This window comes from Lynx rufus, unplaced genomic scaffold, assembly GCF_022079265.1.
Source record: "Lynx rufus isolate CCGP_SWC_20201006 ecotype Redwood Valley unplaced genomic scaffold, mLynRuf1.p SCAF_14, whole genome shotgun sequence".
Taxonomy (NCBI): Eukaryota; Metazoa; Chordata; class Mammalia; order Carnivora; family Felidae; genus Lynx; species Lynx rufus.
The window spans coordinates 20,308,659-20,325,213 of record NW_025814828.1 but is presented as its reverse complement, the minus strand read 5'-3'; the positions used below and the strand labels follow the sequence as shown (position 1 = coordinate 20,325,213).

At 43.9% G+C, this 16,555-nt stretch overlaps 1 protein-coding gene across 4 annotated transcripts in view; it reads right to left on the bottom strand.

Annotated features, from left to right (window-relative positions):
* PDK3 (pyruvate dehydrogenase kinase 3) overlaps positions 1-15,797 on the bottom strand; it is a 67,236-nt gene extending 51,439 nt beyond the window's left edge. The window contains exon 1 of one of the 4 annotated variants that reach the window (XM_047076023.1): positions 15,569-15,797. In XM_047076023.1, coding sequence (XP_046931979.1) covers positions 15,569-15,674 — 106 coding nt within the window. In that variant the 5' untranslated portion in view covers positions 15,675-15,797. The remainder of the gene's footprint in view (positions 1-15,568) is intronic. The other 3 variants (XM_047076020.1, XM_047076022.1, XM_047076019.1) reach the window with 3 other exon arrangements.
* Between the last annotated feature and the right edge of the window lie 758 nt (positions 15,798-16,555).

The following is a 16,555-nucleotide window of genomic DNA, read 5'->3' as shown; positions in this document are numbered from 1 at the left end:
TTCTTACAACTTTTCCTAAGGTCCGAAATTTTTCCAAATGAAGAGTGTGGGAGGGACCCTGTGAACAACCTAAACATCCAACAATAAGGGAAGAGTAAAATAAATCACGACATTGTATATTTACATCGGGAAATATGGAGTCATTCAAAAGATTGTTTTTAAAAGCAGTTTCCTTTTTTTTTTAATTTTTTTTTATATATGAAATTTATTGACAAATTGGTTTCCATACAACACCCAGTGCTCATCCCAAAAGGTGCCCTCCTCAATACCCATCACCCATCCTCCCCTCCCTCCCACCCCCCATCAACCCTCAGTTTGTTCTCAGTTTTTAACAGTCTCTTATGTAAAAGCAGTTTCCTAACAGAAAGGTCTTCCTATGTAACTAGAGCCATTCTATTTTCTAAAAAGAATACAAAAATCTCACACAGAATGTGCCACCATATGCAACGGACGTGCGAAGCTCGTGTTACCTTCATGTAATGATTTTGGTTGTTCTTATAGGGAAGGAGGGTACAGGCTGACTATGACAGGGTCATTAAGGTAGGCGAGGGTCACTGGACCCTTCCCTGAGGGGCATCCAGGTCTGTGCTGAGAGAAAGTGACTAACATCCACTAATGCCCTCATCCTCTCTCTTTAGAGTCCTGTTCACTGTCTGAAGGTAGATATGTGTCCATAAACACACTCGGGAGAAACCCGCCCTTCTGTACGCCAAGTGAGGCCAAAGCAAGTTGTAAACGGGTTTCACCATAGGCCCACACTGTGTCCTCTGCCTGGACAACCCCTCTGCCATTCCCCCCATTCAATGAGTTCTATGTCCTGTGGGTCCCAGGATTCCTCAGAATTCCTCAGAATACTGAAGAGCCCACGGGCACAAAATCCAACACACTGTAGGTGTTTAATAAATATTTCCTGCTTAGAACTGAAAATAAAAACACCTAGTAAGTTTTAGAATAAACTTACTACAGCAAATACAACTCAGGGATGCAACATAATATTTGCTGGTAATGGCCAATTCCTCTTACAGACAGATCACTTCATTCTATACATTTGGTCAGAGGTATTAGATCTTTTAAGTTAGGGGAAGACGAACCCAAGGGAGGTAGGAAGGTGAAAATAAAGCGGCAGTAACCGTCAGCATGGTGTGTCAGGCCACAGAGCGGAGAGAAAAGGCATGGATATGTTAGGAACCGATCCCACAAACAGAGCTTGGTCCAGCCAGAGCATGTGAGTAACACGGCAACCACAAAGATTCCTATCAACCTAATTCCGGGAGGGGGTTTAAGATCTAGTCCTAATGGTGGACTGGTAAATTACGTGACGCCTTGTTGTCCTGGAAGCAAGAACATTTAAGTCAAGGTCACACTGCACTCATCCTCGAGGCTGAGGCAAAATGTTAAGTTAACCGCTACAGTGAATGAAGAGGATCCAAAGCCAATTACGCTCCAAGCACAAACAAACTGAAAGTGCTGTTTCTTGGAAAATGGTCAGTTTTTAGAGCTGGGACCTTCAGCCAACAAACCTTAAAATAATTAACATCCAAGGTTAAGAGCTCCCTATGCAGCTTTTGTTCTTAGCAGTAAGCTGATTTCATCCAGGAAGTGCTGTGTCACTAACTTCCCGTAATGAAAGCAGTCACCATCTACTGGGCACCTACCACGTGCCACACCTTGCGCTCCATGTTCTCAACCGTACCAGTACGACGAGCCTGTGGTCGGATGCTAGCATTTTGATTCCGTAGCTTAATACGCTGAAGTGTAGCGAGATCAAGTGATTTGCCTTTGCCTCCTGGAAAGAATAATTTCTGGTTCACCTTGGAAGAGCTGGTCAAGATGTCATGTCAACAGCTACCTGATGATTTGGGAAGTCTCCGCTCCTTATTCAGGACTTGTACTTTGCCATGTATAAAATTAGGGACGTTGGAGAGATGATCTCTAAGCTCAAGGTCCCACTGAATGCATCAGAGAGGGTTAGATGTTGGTTCGTATCTCTATTCAGTTATTTATCGTACACCAACTGTGCTTAGTAATGTCAAGTCTCAGACGAGTATGGAGAGAGCACTGCGGTGAGGAGGCAACCAAGGAAAGGAGCCAGAGATCAAGAAAAAGAGTACATCCTTTCATATGTGTTCTTCTAATTGTGTTCTCCACCCAGAAAGCCCCTAAGGATGCTGTGGATGAAGGACAAGAGGGTTAACATGGTGCACATTCCCAGAAACCACTTCTATGAAACAAGCCTTCGAGGGAGAGGTAGGGACAGCAGGAACGCATGCCACAAAGTCATAGGGTTCATAAACGTTGACTAACACATCTAAATTTATGTATTTCCCCCTGCCTCACATTTATCTAGAAGTTTCCCAAAGGCAGTGACTATGCCTTGACAATTTCCCAAAGCTTCTGTTTCCACTTCATTCCAAATCCAGGTGTTCAAGTGCTAAACTTCAGCATCTCGGACCCCATCCTCTGAAGTGGTTCACGGCTCTTAGGCTTAGGCCAACAGTCTACTGGATCTAACACAGTTCTCAGCACATCACAGTCACGTGGGTAACTCCAGGATCCTGGCGCCTAGACACAACCTCTGGGGATTGATTCACTGGCCTCAAAGAGGGGCAGGTGCCACTAGTTTTAGGAGCAGCCCAGATTATTCTCCTGAGCGGCAGGACTGAAGACCACTGACTAACATTAATCACAAAAAATCCAACCAGGGAAGGCAAATCAAAAACTCCTCAGGCTCAGACAGTGGCTGTTTACCCGTCTATTTTGGCCTCTATTTTCATGTTTGAGATTTGTTTCAGCCTCTTAGGAAGCTGACCGAGGATGTTCTCATAGTCTTAAGAGACTTCTCAGTGTTACCACTATCTTCTTTCTCCTTGTCCTTTAGATGATCCTACACAAGAAAGATAAAAACTGCTGAACACATTCATGAAGGAGATGGCCGTACTTCAGGACGTGGTGACTCCTGCCAAGCGGCGACGGTGTTCTCGTCGATCCTTCCCCTCTGGAGGGTTTTGTTTCCACACTGCGCACAATCCTTACCTACTTCCTCAGCTACAGAGGGGTGGTACGACGAGCAGGTCATGGGTCCCCGGCTCTACTGTATGTGTGGGTACTTTTCTTAACAGCCCTGAGCCTCAGTTTCCCAATTTGTAACATGGACACGACTGTTGTCAGAACTCCACAATAATGTATTTTATACCAAGTGTTGGTAAGTACTCAGAAAATGCTGCTGGAATCTACTCGATCTTTTTCAGTTTACACAGAGTCCATTTTAATTTCCTTCTCCAACAGTTTCTAAAACCAAGCGAAGAAGCAGAACTAGGAGTATGCAGGTTGGAGATAGCGTGGCAGAGAATCTGTACAGAATGCTAACCAGAGACTTGGGCTCCCTCTGTACACAGGGCAGTTTCTAGGGAAGGGGGACTCGCTGCGAGCAAGTAGCTTAGGAGTTGATTAGAAATAAAGGGGTCACGACCACACTACATGACCAGTATAGATAGGTATAGTAATATAGCAATGACCCTTTTGCTTTCTACTTAATATCACAAATGGGAAGAGAAATTAACCAAATTTATACAAAGTTGGCAATCAGATACTAAGGAATACATGCTACCAAGTTTAAGGAAACACTATATTCTACTAGGACAGGTCCCAGGAGACGTTCAGATAAAACCCAGAATATGCTCTGAGCTGTGAAAATCTAACCATTTGCTGGGGAAAGAAAGGTATGTTACACATCTCAAAGGCCCCTACTGTTTTTTGGCCAAGAAGACATTGGGAAATATTTAACTTCCCACTCCAGGAAAATGTTAGAGGTATTTAGTAATTTATTCCCAACAGTGAAACTATTATATACTGACACCCATGCCCTAGTAAGAAAGCAAGCAACGTTGGTACAACTCAAATGGTCCGACTGGAATCACGTATCATGTCTAAGAATGAAAGTAAAATAATGACTGCCTGTGTGATGCTTAGGGAAATAATCTACCAGTGACTTAGAACCCCAACTGTTCAATCAGAGGCAATATAAATATGGACCTGTATATGTATATACAATATAAATATAAATATAAATCTGTAAATGTAATAGTTTGCTGTAATTTTTGTGCCATTCACTATGGCAGAAAGTATAATCTGGGAAAAGACGAGACACTGACCAGGAATAGGGTTCTCCTTGAAGGATATGAAAGATACCACCAGGGGCCTCAATCAAACCTGGCTCTGCCCGTAGGGGAAGCATGGAGGTAAACTGATCCCCCCACATACCATGAAAGTGAAATGGGCTAGGTGAATGCTGCCAGGTCAGTTGCAATTAATGTCAGGTAAGCCACCCACACTCCCCTTAACACGTTTTCCTGTAAGTTAACTAATTTATCAAAAAGAATAAGTGGGCAGGTACAGCAAGAATTTCTAAAAAAATATGGAAATAAAGAATCGTCCTTACCAAATTTCAACACAAATTATGAGGCAAAGGTTAACATATACTACTTCGTTAAAATCAGAAAAGCTGTCCTACTGAATAGAATCCACAAATATAAACTACTCTGTGAACTTAGCATGTGATAAAAACAGAAACACAGCGAAAGATTTCAGGCCTTAAGAACTGTTGCTATGCAACTAGAAAACAGAACAGAGCCAAACTGAGTTAGCTGCAAAAGTCCCATCAGAAATGGCAATAAATTCCAGAGGGGTTTAGTAACAATTTGCAAAATGCTATAGGTGATAAATCTGACCATGATAAAAGCACTGTAATTGACTGAGCATAAAAAAACTCAGACTGTGCACTAAACAAAAAGGAAACTAGCATTCAGTCATAATACATGCAAACATATGGGCAAAAGCTGGAAGACTATCACAAAAAAATGGATGGAAGAATTATAGGTGATATTCTTTCCAAATGCCTTTAATTGCATACTCTGATAATTACTTTACCAAAAAAGGGAATGTGGTGAGCAATGATACTTACACAGTACAATAGGTTACTATGCCAAACAGATACAAGAATTCATGGAAATGTTAAAACTCCAGATTCTAGTTAGTAAGCGGTCAAGGGCACTTTACACACAACAAAATGCAGAAAATAAACCACACAGGGAAAAAAAGTAAAACACTTAGCTTCTATGTTACCTATTACACAATTAAAATCATAACACCTCACTGTGGCAGGGCTGTGGAGAAACTAGAACCCTTAAACTTTCCCTTTCACATGGTCACTCCCCCCAGGGGCACATACCACATAGGTAAATCATGGATTACCTGGAAAGGTCTTAGCTAACTTCATGTTACGCTTCAGAGAGCCAATACAGTATTTGCTTTCACTAGCATTTGGGAGAAACAGATCTTCATCATTTAAATCCAAATTTTAGAGCAATCACAGCAAAATCTCCTTTAACAGGCTGCCATTAGCTTAGACTAGAGAGAGGTACAAAACGTTCTGTAAAGGGCCACACAGCAATCATTTGTGGCTCTGTGGGCCAAATGGCCAACTTTGCTTTTGTGGAGGGACAGAAATCACAGACAATATGTAATACATGGGCATGTTCCAATAAAACTTTATTTACAAAAACAGGCGAGGTCAAAACCCAGAGAGCGTTCAAGACAAAGACCGGAATTGGGGCGCCTGGGTGGCGCAGTCGGTTAAGCATCCGACTTCAGCCAGGTCACGATCTCGCAGTCCGTGAGTTCGAGCCCCGCGTCGGGCTCTGGGCTGATGGCTCAGAGCCTGGAGCCTGTTTCCGATTCTGTGTCTCCCTCTCTCTCTGCCCCTCCCCCGTTCATGTTCTGTCTCTCTCTGTCCCAAAAATAAATAAACATTGAAAAAAAAATTAAAAAAAAAAAAAAAGACAAAGACCGGAACCCTAACATAAACTATGGACTGTGATGGGCCAATGTTGGTTCATCAGTTGTAACAAATGTCCCCACACTGGTGCAGGATGTTGATGGTGGGGTGGAAGGGCTGTAATTGGGGAGGGGCTGTGCATGGGTGCTCCCTGTACTTTCTGCTCAATTTTGCAGTGAGCCTAAAATTATTTTTTTTAATATAATTTATTGTCAAATTGGCTAACATCCAGTGTGTCAAGTGTGCTCTTGGTTTTTGGGGTAGATTCCCATAGTTCATCGCTTACATAGAACACCCAGTGCTCATCCCAACAAGTGCCCTCCTCAATGCCCATCACCCATTTTCCCCTCTCCCCCACCCCCCCTCCACCCTTAGTTTGTTCTCTGTATTTAAGAGTCTCTTATTGTATGCTTTCCTCCCTCTCTCTTTGTAACTATTTTTCCCCTTCCCTTTCACCATGGTCTTAAAATTACTCTTAAAACTAAAGTCTATTAATTAAAAAACAAAACAGGGGACTGGCCCTCAGGCTATATAGTTCGACATATCTTCGAATATGGCATTCCAAAAACAAAAAGCATTTGCCCAACTCTGACGTCAGCTTATCAGCGAAGTCAAATAACGTAACGCCCATACAATATAAAGAAAAAGGAAAAGCGATAATATTTTCTCATTCCATCCAGTAACAAATCCAAAGTTTCTCAAATCTTGCCAATAGCCTGAATTTCCTAAAGCTTAGTGGGAGAAAACCACCCAACAGGTCAGCAAGTGTGGCCATGCCGCCCCTTCAAAGCTACAAAGAGTCGCACACAAAACTGCAAAGACAACGAAGCCAAAGCCACAACTTTAGTGCCCAGAGCCTGATAAACGAGATTATGTTGAAATCCAATGCTATCTGATCACTAAGGACCCAAAGGGCCAATTCTGTCTTTAAACTTAAATACTGATCAAGATGCATGAAGCCAAGTTAGGTATCTTTACCCTGACTGAAATCGTTCTCTTCCCCTTTAATTCTGAACAGTTGGCTTCTGTCTCCAAACAGGTTAGTCTAATTCTTGGCAACTCTTCACAGCAGAAAAACCTTCCTGCTTAGAGAAAAGGTATATCACGTACATGTACATACAGGTACAAAATAAAGACATTCGGAAACAATGCAATTGTTTTTCCTTTTTCCTAACATGATAATTAAAAAAAACCTTTTCATTTCCTCTGTAAATAAAACCAGTGGTAATTCTTCCCTCCAGTGGTAATGAGGCTTCGAAGAGCAAAAGGACTTAAAAAAAACCAAGACTTTTCAAAGACAAGTCATTTGAAACCAAAGTCAACTTTTCAGCAGGTAGTGGAATCTTAAAATACTTTCTAAAGGAAAACAGAAAGTGGCTGGGCCCTTAAACCTCAAGAACAATAAAAATAAGGAAATTGGCTGGTGCCTTCTAACAACTAAAGGCTCCTAGGTTCAGAGAACCAGGACTGTGGCAGACATCTTTTCTGTGAAAAGAAGCCAGGACTGTCAGACAACCTGCTTTCTGGTGGTTTTATTTGGGAGATGCTATATTTAAATGTGGGGATATAATGAAAGGTTTTTATGTTTTTATTTGTTTAATATTTACTTATTTATTTTGAGTGGGGGAAGGGCTGGGGTGGGGGGCAGAGAGAATCCCAAGCAGGCCTCAAGCGGTCAGCAGAGCCCAACACGGGGCTCGAACTCACCAACTGTAAGGCATGACCTGAGCCAAAATCAAGACCAGGATGCTTAACCGACTGAGCCGCCCAGGTGCCCCTATGGAAGTTTAATCTTATATACTAACTGACTAAAGTAACAGGGTGTTTCACACCCTTTATATGGAGCCAGTCATCACCAATGACAGAGCGCCCACTCTGCAGACAGCAGACAGCTGAAGAAAGCATGAGAAGTTCCAAAGAGGTGAGCGCCGCCCTCTAGAAAGAGACGGTTGTGAATAGAATAAAATAAAATAAGAGGACGCTGGAGCAAACACCTTCAATACCGGTGCAGCTGTGCAAAAGACAAGCGCAAAGGAACTGGAAAATAAAACAAAAGGGGAAGTAAGTCTGCAGGAAGGGGATCAAAGTGATGAATGAAGGAAACAGAAGTGGCCAGAGTGAGACGGGAAGATGAAAAGCAGGTCCAGATGAAAATGTGAATCATTTCCTATGAACTCATTCAAGATTCAGAAGGTTCTGTCTTTAATGTATGTCTTAGTCTGAGTTCTCCTTTCCTTAGATCACTAAGAGAAGTTTGAATTCCTAACAACTTCTTAACGGAAAAAAAGAACTCAAACCTTTGCAAATATAACAAAGAACTACCATGAGCATGAGCTGCCCTTCAAAGACAAATTAATCCCCAAATCCCAAGAGTAACAGGTTCATAAGGAAAAAAACTGTGGAAGTTATATTGCAAAAGAAAATCAATACGTGTTCATTCTGAACACTAAAATGTGATACTTCTATCACTCCTACTAAGGAATTAATATACCCTATCCGAAGCCTCACTGTCCAATAGAAACATAATGTGAGCCACATGTGTATTTTAAAATTTCCTACCAGCCACATTAACTCACAAAGAAACAGGTGAAAGTTGATAGTTTATTTAAACTATCCAAACAATCCGAACATATCCAAAATATTATGTCTACGTGAAATCGATATAAAAATATATTGAGATGTTTTGCCAATTTTTACAGTAAGTCTTTGAAGTCCACTGTGTATCTTATACTTTTAGCACAATTCAATTCAAAACCTAAATTTCTATCAGAAATAAGTGACCTATAATTAGATTTCATCATTATAGTTAAGGTAGATTCACATATCCAAACTGTTCTAAACAGAGCTAAAAGTTTTCCATTTAACTGCATTGAGCATCAAGTTTAAATTGAAATTGAAATCAATTCAGTTTCTCTGCCACACTAGCCACATTTCAAGTGCTAACTAGGCTCAAGTGGCTAGCGGTGACCTTGCTGGACAAAGAGGTCCTAACATAATCACAGGAACCAAAAATTCAAACCTCACTGTTAAAATAACTATAATAAAACAGCAGATAAAGATATATAATACAGCAGAAAAATTAAGGTATTAAAAATAGAAAGCAACAGAAAATTACAGATGGTTATCATTACAGATGATGGATCTTTCATATCAACAAACGTATGTATCGGTTAAACTTCACCACATAAAAGCAAAAGTTTGATTCACAAAGCAAAACCTAACTTTATACCACGTTTCAGAAAGACTGAAAATAAAGGACTAAAAATTAAAAAACAAAATAAAATAGCAATGCTCTACCAGAAAATGTAAACACGAGGAAAATGGGGATCTAGATCTCAATGTCAAATAAGGTTGAGTCCAGACTTAAAAGCATTAAACTAGTAAAAGGGCAGCACTCTGTATTGCTAAAGGGTACGTCTCACAATGAGGGCATGACAGTTAAGAATGTCTAAGCAACAAACAAGATAAAGGAAATACTACTATAAGAGAGATAGGGAGAAACAAAATTCTATTACGAGAATTGAACTTCTCTCAGGTCATGATGGATCAAGTAGATAAAATAAAAAGTAAAGGTATAGGAAATTTAAATAACCTAATATGGCAGATACGGAATATCAAACTCTGTAACCTGAGAAGAGAACATCATCTTTTTGCTGCCCAAGGAACATTCACAGGAAATGATCATACACGGGCTACAAAGTAAACATCAATAAATTAAAGAAATAATTCAGACAACGTTTGCTGATCACAATGCAACAAAACTATCAAGAAAATGAAAATACAGGATGCACCTGTACCGAAAATTTAAAAAGTCCACCAACTCTTAGTTCACAGAAGAACAAAAATCTGAAGATGCAGAAGAGCAGGGAGGAGAGAGGATCAAATACTGTACATGTCAGCAGCTAAGCAGTGCTCGGAGGACTAATTGGAGCCTTAAATACTAAAATAAACAGCCAAAGAGAAAAGAAACCAAATGTCCAACTTGAAAAGAAAAAAGAAGAGCAAAATAAACCCAAGGATATTGAGGAGCTCAGAGGGCATTAACAAAGTCAAAGTGGACATTAATGAACTAGAAAACAAAAGTCATAAAACTAATAGAGGAATCCAATCATAAACTCCCATGTAATCTCATCAAAAAGGGGAGGGGGGAATATAAAATAGAGGAACAGCCACAGAGAAAATTAAGACTGCTAAGAGACTACTATCTCAGCTATGCAAATGGACTTAAAACCTCAATGACTAGGACAATTTTCTAAGGAAATATAAAACGGACTCTAGAAGAAAATCTATACAGATCAATAGCACAAAATACAGAAAGAGCAACAGTCCCTAAACACACTAGGTTTAAAAGGTTGCACAGGGGGGTTCTACCAAATCTTTAAAGGACAGATCATTCGAGAGACAAATTGGTCTTAATATAGAAGCAAAAGGTTTTTTTCTAAAACAAGCATGTCACCGATAAGAAAATCTAACAGACTGCACGTACACGCAGGATCTACAGACAAACAGCACGTGGATACTAATATAATGAACCCAGGAGTTCAAGAGCCAATTCTCGCCACTTCTGTCTATGCTCAAAACCTTCCATAAGAAAAAACGAAAATAAAAAATTGTTTACTCGAGGAGAAAAAATTCTCACTAGATACCACTTTTCATTCATCAAAAGTTTGAAGACAATCTGGTAAAAGCAGAGGAAAATAGGTGGTACTTCCAGAAACTTCTAGTGAGAGGATAAACAATCTCTCTGGAAAGCGATTTGGCAATGTGTGTGAAGATTTCAAATGCGCACACACTCTGACGTAGTAATCCCACATTTAGGAGTATGTCCTCTATACATCCTCGTACATGCACAGAATGATCCACACAACTCGCCGCAGCACTGGTTGTCACAGCAAAGACTGGAAAGACCTAGTAGCCATAAAGAGGGAGTTGGCTAGTGAATTCTAGAACACTTATATAAACAAACTCTCAGAAGCCCTGAAAAAGAAAAAGGAAGTACTGTAGATAAAGATTGGAAATCTCTAAGGTATAAAGTTTAAAAAGCAAGGTACGGACAGAACTATAACGAGTTGCCGTTTATGCAATAAATGGGGAGGCTAGTGGACAAAAGTAGGAAGGTGACATTTCTGTCTACGTCCTGTTGCGCTTTTTTGGAAAAACATGTTTATTTTTGAGAGAAACAGACAGAGCGTGAGTGGGGGAGGAGCAGAGAGAGGGAAACACGGAATCGGAAGCAGGCTCCAGGCTCTGAGCTGTCAGCACAGAGTCCGACATGGAGCCCGAACTCGGGACCTGCGAGATCATGACTTAGGCTGAAGTCGGACACCTAACGGACTGAGCCACCCAGGCGCCCTGAGCACTTTTTAAATTTGAAACCATGTAACTCCAATCTCAGATCAAGAGAAAAATAGCGTTTTTAAAAAAAATTCCACCCTTTAGAAAGCACTATTGCCACTATAAACTCATAATCCATTTAAAACGCTATGCTTGCTATACTTGCTCCCTGTGCGGAAGGCCATATTTCAGGTAAAGACTGAGTTCAAGAAACTCATTATTTTATTTAGTTAAAAAAATTTTTTTAACGTTTTATTTATTTTTGAGACAGGGAGAGACAGAGCATGAACAGGGGAGGGTCAGAGAGAGGGAGACACAGAATCTGAAACAGGCTCCAGGCTCTGGGCTGTCAGCACAGAGCCCGACGCGGGGCTCGAACCCACGGACCGCGAGATCATGACCTGAGACGAAGTCGGCCGCTTAACCGAATGAGCCACCCAGGTGCCCCTAGAAACTCATTATTTTAAAGGGCATAGAAAAAATGGCACACATATGAAAGGGCAACGGTATTCTAGATCGGAAGGTCATCTAATTAGTGGTTCTCAATGCTGGTTATGCTTAAGGACAACCTGGGAATCTTCAAAAAATACCAGTGCCATGCACCCCACCTGCAGGCCATTTACATGAGAAGTTTGAGGTATGGGACCCAGGCATTAAACCCAGTACTTTCCAGCAGCAGTCCTCCACAAAGGGTGATTTTGCTCCCCTCAAGGGTATGGCGCTGTCTGGAGACATTCGGTTGTCACAACTGGTGACATCTAGTGGCTAATGGCATCTAGTGGGTAGAGGCCAGTGACACTGCTTTAGTAAACTTCCAACAACCCACAGGACACACTCCCAACAATGACCTGTCCCAAATGTCAGGGGTGTCGAGAATGAGAACCCTTCCTTTAAAATAAAATCACTGGGGTGCCTGGGTGGCTCAGTAAGCTGGGTGTCCAACTTTGGCTCATGTCATGATCTCATGGCTCTTGAAAGTTCGAGCCCCATGTAGGGCTCTATGCCGACAGCTTGGAGCCTGGAGCCTGCTTCGGATTCTGTGTCTCCCTCCTTCCCTCTCTCCCTCAAAAATAAACAAACATTAAAAAACTTATAATAAAAATAAAATCACTCCTTCTGAAGTAACAACCGGTTTTAATCCTCACTCTTAAACAAGGAAGATAATCTCCGTATTTTACTAGTGTGGATACACTAATATAATAACGCTATTTCGGGGCATCTGGGTGGCTTAGTCTGTTGAGTGTCTGACTCTTGGTATCAGCTCAGATCATGGACCCAGGGTCGTGGGATCAAGCACCATGTTGGGCTCCACACTGAGCATGCAGCCTGCTTAAAATTCTGTCTCCCTCTGCCCCTCTCCCCCGCTCGTGCTTGCTTAAATAAATAAATAAATAAATAAATAAAGCTATTTCAGTGGCCATAGAAACTACAAGTTATTTGTTAACATGGTTATCACAAATACCGTAACACAGAATCATGTGTATATACTTTCTTTGGTTCCTGTCTGATTACTCAGTCAAAAATGTATGTCCCGTTTGTAAAGGAGCCAGGGAAAAAAATCGTAAAAGTCACCAAGTGGTGGCCTGGAGGTCAACACGGTCCACGTATCTACTTTGTTTGAGCCTCAGTTCTTGTCTTTTCATTTTGAGAGAGAGAGAGAAGGCACATGCGGGGGAGGGGAAGAAATGAGGGGGAGAGAGGACCCCAAGCAGGCTTGGTGCTGTCAGTGAGAGCCCATCGAGGGGGTAGAACTCATGCACCTTGAGATAACGACTGGAGCAAAATCAAGAGTCAGACGGTTAACCTACTGAGCCGCCCAGGTGCCCCTATTTTTTTAAAGATTTTATTTTTAAGTAATCTCTACACCTAAAGCATGGCTCCAAGTCATGACCCCAAGATCAAGAGTTGCACACTCCCAGACTGAGCCAGCCCGGCACCCCGAGCCTCAGATCTTTTAAAATATACTGAATCAGTGCCAATCAACCGCCCCTCTGGGAGCCAGCACATACCTGGGAGTCTGCCACAGTCCCCACCTGGCTGGCTTCATGTAGTCATTTGCTGCTTCCCAGCTGGTCCTTTAAGCATTTGAGGTGGCCTTTATCCACAGTTTCCACCAATCATAGGAAGGCATTCAGCCTTTTTACTCTTCTTCCTTCTCACCTTAAAAATATCCCCACATCTGTTCTAAATTCTCAAACTCCTACATTATTTGCCAAAATAGAACTATCAAGAGCTAGAAGAGCTAAAAGAAAGGTAGAAGTTGAGACGGTCTCTCTTCTTCTGCTTGTTGTCATTAAACATAGGCTGCCTGCCACCTGTCTCTGGATATGACAAACTAGGCTTGTAGTTTCTAGCAAATTCCACTACAATTATATATAGCTCTTCTGTGGGCTTCCTTATAAGGAAAAGACTTCAATTATTAGGCTTCTTCCATTATCCTAGATTAGTGTATCCCTCCACCTCTCCCAAAATAGGTCAGAAGCCTTTTATGGGAAATATCTATCAAGAGATTTGGTTGTTTTCTTCTGAAAGGCTCATCCCTTTTCCTTTGAAACTACAATCACATATTTTGGGAGTTGTGTTTTACAGATTACCTGAAACAATCCACACGTTTCATTCATGAGGAAAACGAACCCCAGTGAGGCTCACTTAGACAAGGCCATCCTCTTGAGATAGTGGCAGAAAAAAATTAGAACATTTATTCCCAGATACTGGTCCCATGGGGTTTTCCACGCTAACACTATCCTCCACTGTGGTCTTGCTACTCAAGTAACATTCTTGCAAGACATCTCTTAACACGGGGAGATACTAGCTGCTATAGGAATAAATCAACCGAAATTTCACTAGCCTATTACAACAGCTATTGCTTTAACTTTGAGGGTGGAAGAGGGAAATTCGGGATTTCTGGACTCCTTCTGCTCCTTTTACTGTGAATTAACCTAGCCCGGTTCACCCCCGATGAAGCTGACATCTTTGGAATCATCTCTAAACCATAAAGTAGGGATGGGAAACACGCTATTTATAGCAATGGTGGCATCTTCTTTCTAAATCCTGAAGTCAGGGGCTGCTTCAAACCTCTAAAACTCTCACAAGTGGCCAGAGATAGCGAACGACTGAAAAGCTTTTAGGGGGGAAGCTGAAGATGCAAAGGTCAACATCTCATTGAACTTTGACTTTCCTCCTCATTCTCTGGCAAAGTGGGTTCTTAAAATTTAATCTGGCCTAACTTTAACCTATTCCTCTCTTCCTACCCCAACTTTTTAAGTATACACACAACATCGCATTTTGCCTGCCAGATCCTCCCTGTATGTTCTACCTCCTCTGCACTTGTAGTTTTTATTCCCACCTGATACGATCCCTTTACATTCACATAAAATTCATTAAATGAACAGATGCCCCATTATTTTCCCTTGAGAGCGCAGGGCATGTTTGCTGCTCCATTTTATTCCCCTCCAAGGATGCTGACCTCCATCCGGACACCTGGGTGCGCACATTTGTTTTACTGTCAGGTGTCTCACAACCAGCTCCCTCGCCTCCAGCGATTGCAAGTATTCGCTCCGTGGCTGAAAAGGCACCACTATGGGGAAACACGATCCGGTTAACATAAGGTGGTGGCATCTATTCCCATTTCAGCTAGGCCTCTCGGACAGGGTGAGGGCCGGGGCTTCTGCGCTCCCACCTTCATCCGTGTGAACTGCCCACCAGCCCACCCGATGGGGGGACAAGGTGGTGGGACACAAAAGGAGAGGCGCGATGAAAGGTGCTGGCACTGAGACCCGGGGTGTATCAGACCCTGCTCTGACGCTAGGAGCCCACGCGTCCCCTCCTCCCCAGCATGTAAGGCGTTCGCAGTCCAGGCCTCTAACTGCTTTAACCTAACACGAAAAAGACAACAGTTCGAGTCCTGCCGCTCCAGGCATACAGGAACACCTTAGGGCAAAAAAGGAACAAAATGCCATTGCATAATGTATTCGACCTCAAGATGTTTCTAAACAGCGCTTACCCAACAACAACAAAAAGGATCTAACAAATCTAACAAAAATATTAAAAAGCCACCCACATTCCGCTACTAAGTTTTAAGGGCGGTGAGGTCTGTGTCAAGTAGATTTGAAGCTACCGAAGCAGGTCTGGGGCGTCCCGCCCGATAAGGGTCCTCGGACGCGGTTTCTGGGTTTTCAGGTAAAGCCCTGGCCGGTGTGTGAGCGCCAGGCCCTGCCCCTCGGCGCCCTGAAATCCGAGTCCCTGGGAGAGACCCCGGGCATCCCGGAGCCCCGCCCGCGGTTCCCACGGACTTTGCCCCGAGGCCGGGGAGACCCGCGGCGGGCCTGGAAGGCAGCGGCCCCGAGTCCCGGGGGCTGTGGGGAACGTGGCGACCGTGGGGGCCCGCGGCCCCGCACTCACCGAAGTCCAGGAACTGCTTGATGGAGAGCGGCGATGGCGAGAAACGCGAGTAGCGCTCGATCTGCTTAGGCACCGGCTGCTTCAGCAGCCACCAGAACAGCCGCATCCTCGCCGAGGCCGTGCACCGACCAGCCGAGACGCCTAGGCAGCCGCAGGAGCCAGTGCAGCCGAGCCGCGCGGATCGAACACGTCTGCCGAGCGCTCACACCGGCCCCCACCTCGGCTCCGGCGCCGCGGGTGCAGCCGCCGCAGCAGCAGCAGCAGCTCCCGGGCCGCTGCCGGCCGCCCGCGGCTTCTCCAGGGCCCGCCCACGGGGGCGGAGCCGGCCGCCGCACGTACGCGGCGCACGAAGGGCGCGGGGGGCAAGAGGGGCGCGCGGCCGCACGCGCCGGCCGCTGATTCGCCGCTGCCGCCCTCGCTTTCTTTTGCTTGAGTTCTCCCAGAAGCCGGCACCTCCCACCCTGGCTCCTGGCGCTGAGCCCCGCCTCCGGCTAAGTCCTCCGCTGCCGAAAGGTAGCGAAGGTGCCAGAGGACTGTGAGGAGGCCTGGAGCCCACGCCCAGAATCCAATCCTATGCCTCGTTCCAGGCCCGCCTCAACCGCAGGGACCTCTTCCGGGGGGGGGGGGGGGGCCTTCCCTGGACGGGCTGGCGACTGCACTTCAGAATTCTCGTTGCAGCTTGACACTTTAATTTCCATGTTCTGTTTACCACTTAACTATACTGGCTGTTACATGCTTTCCACCCCACCACCACCTTTGAGCAGATGAAACTCACTGGTTGTTTCATGCCCCCTCCACCTCCACCCATCATTGGACAGGCTTAATTGTAACGTCACGGGCTCTGTTTCGTAGCCCACCGCACCCCTCCACCTCCACCTCCCCACCCTTCCGGGTCTCATTCAAACACTTTTGGACAAGAATGTTAGGTTACCGACTCTCTTTCATGCGCTGCCGCTCCTCGTTCCCACCAATTCCCCCCCCCCCCGC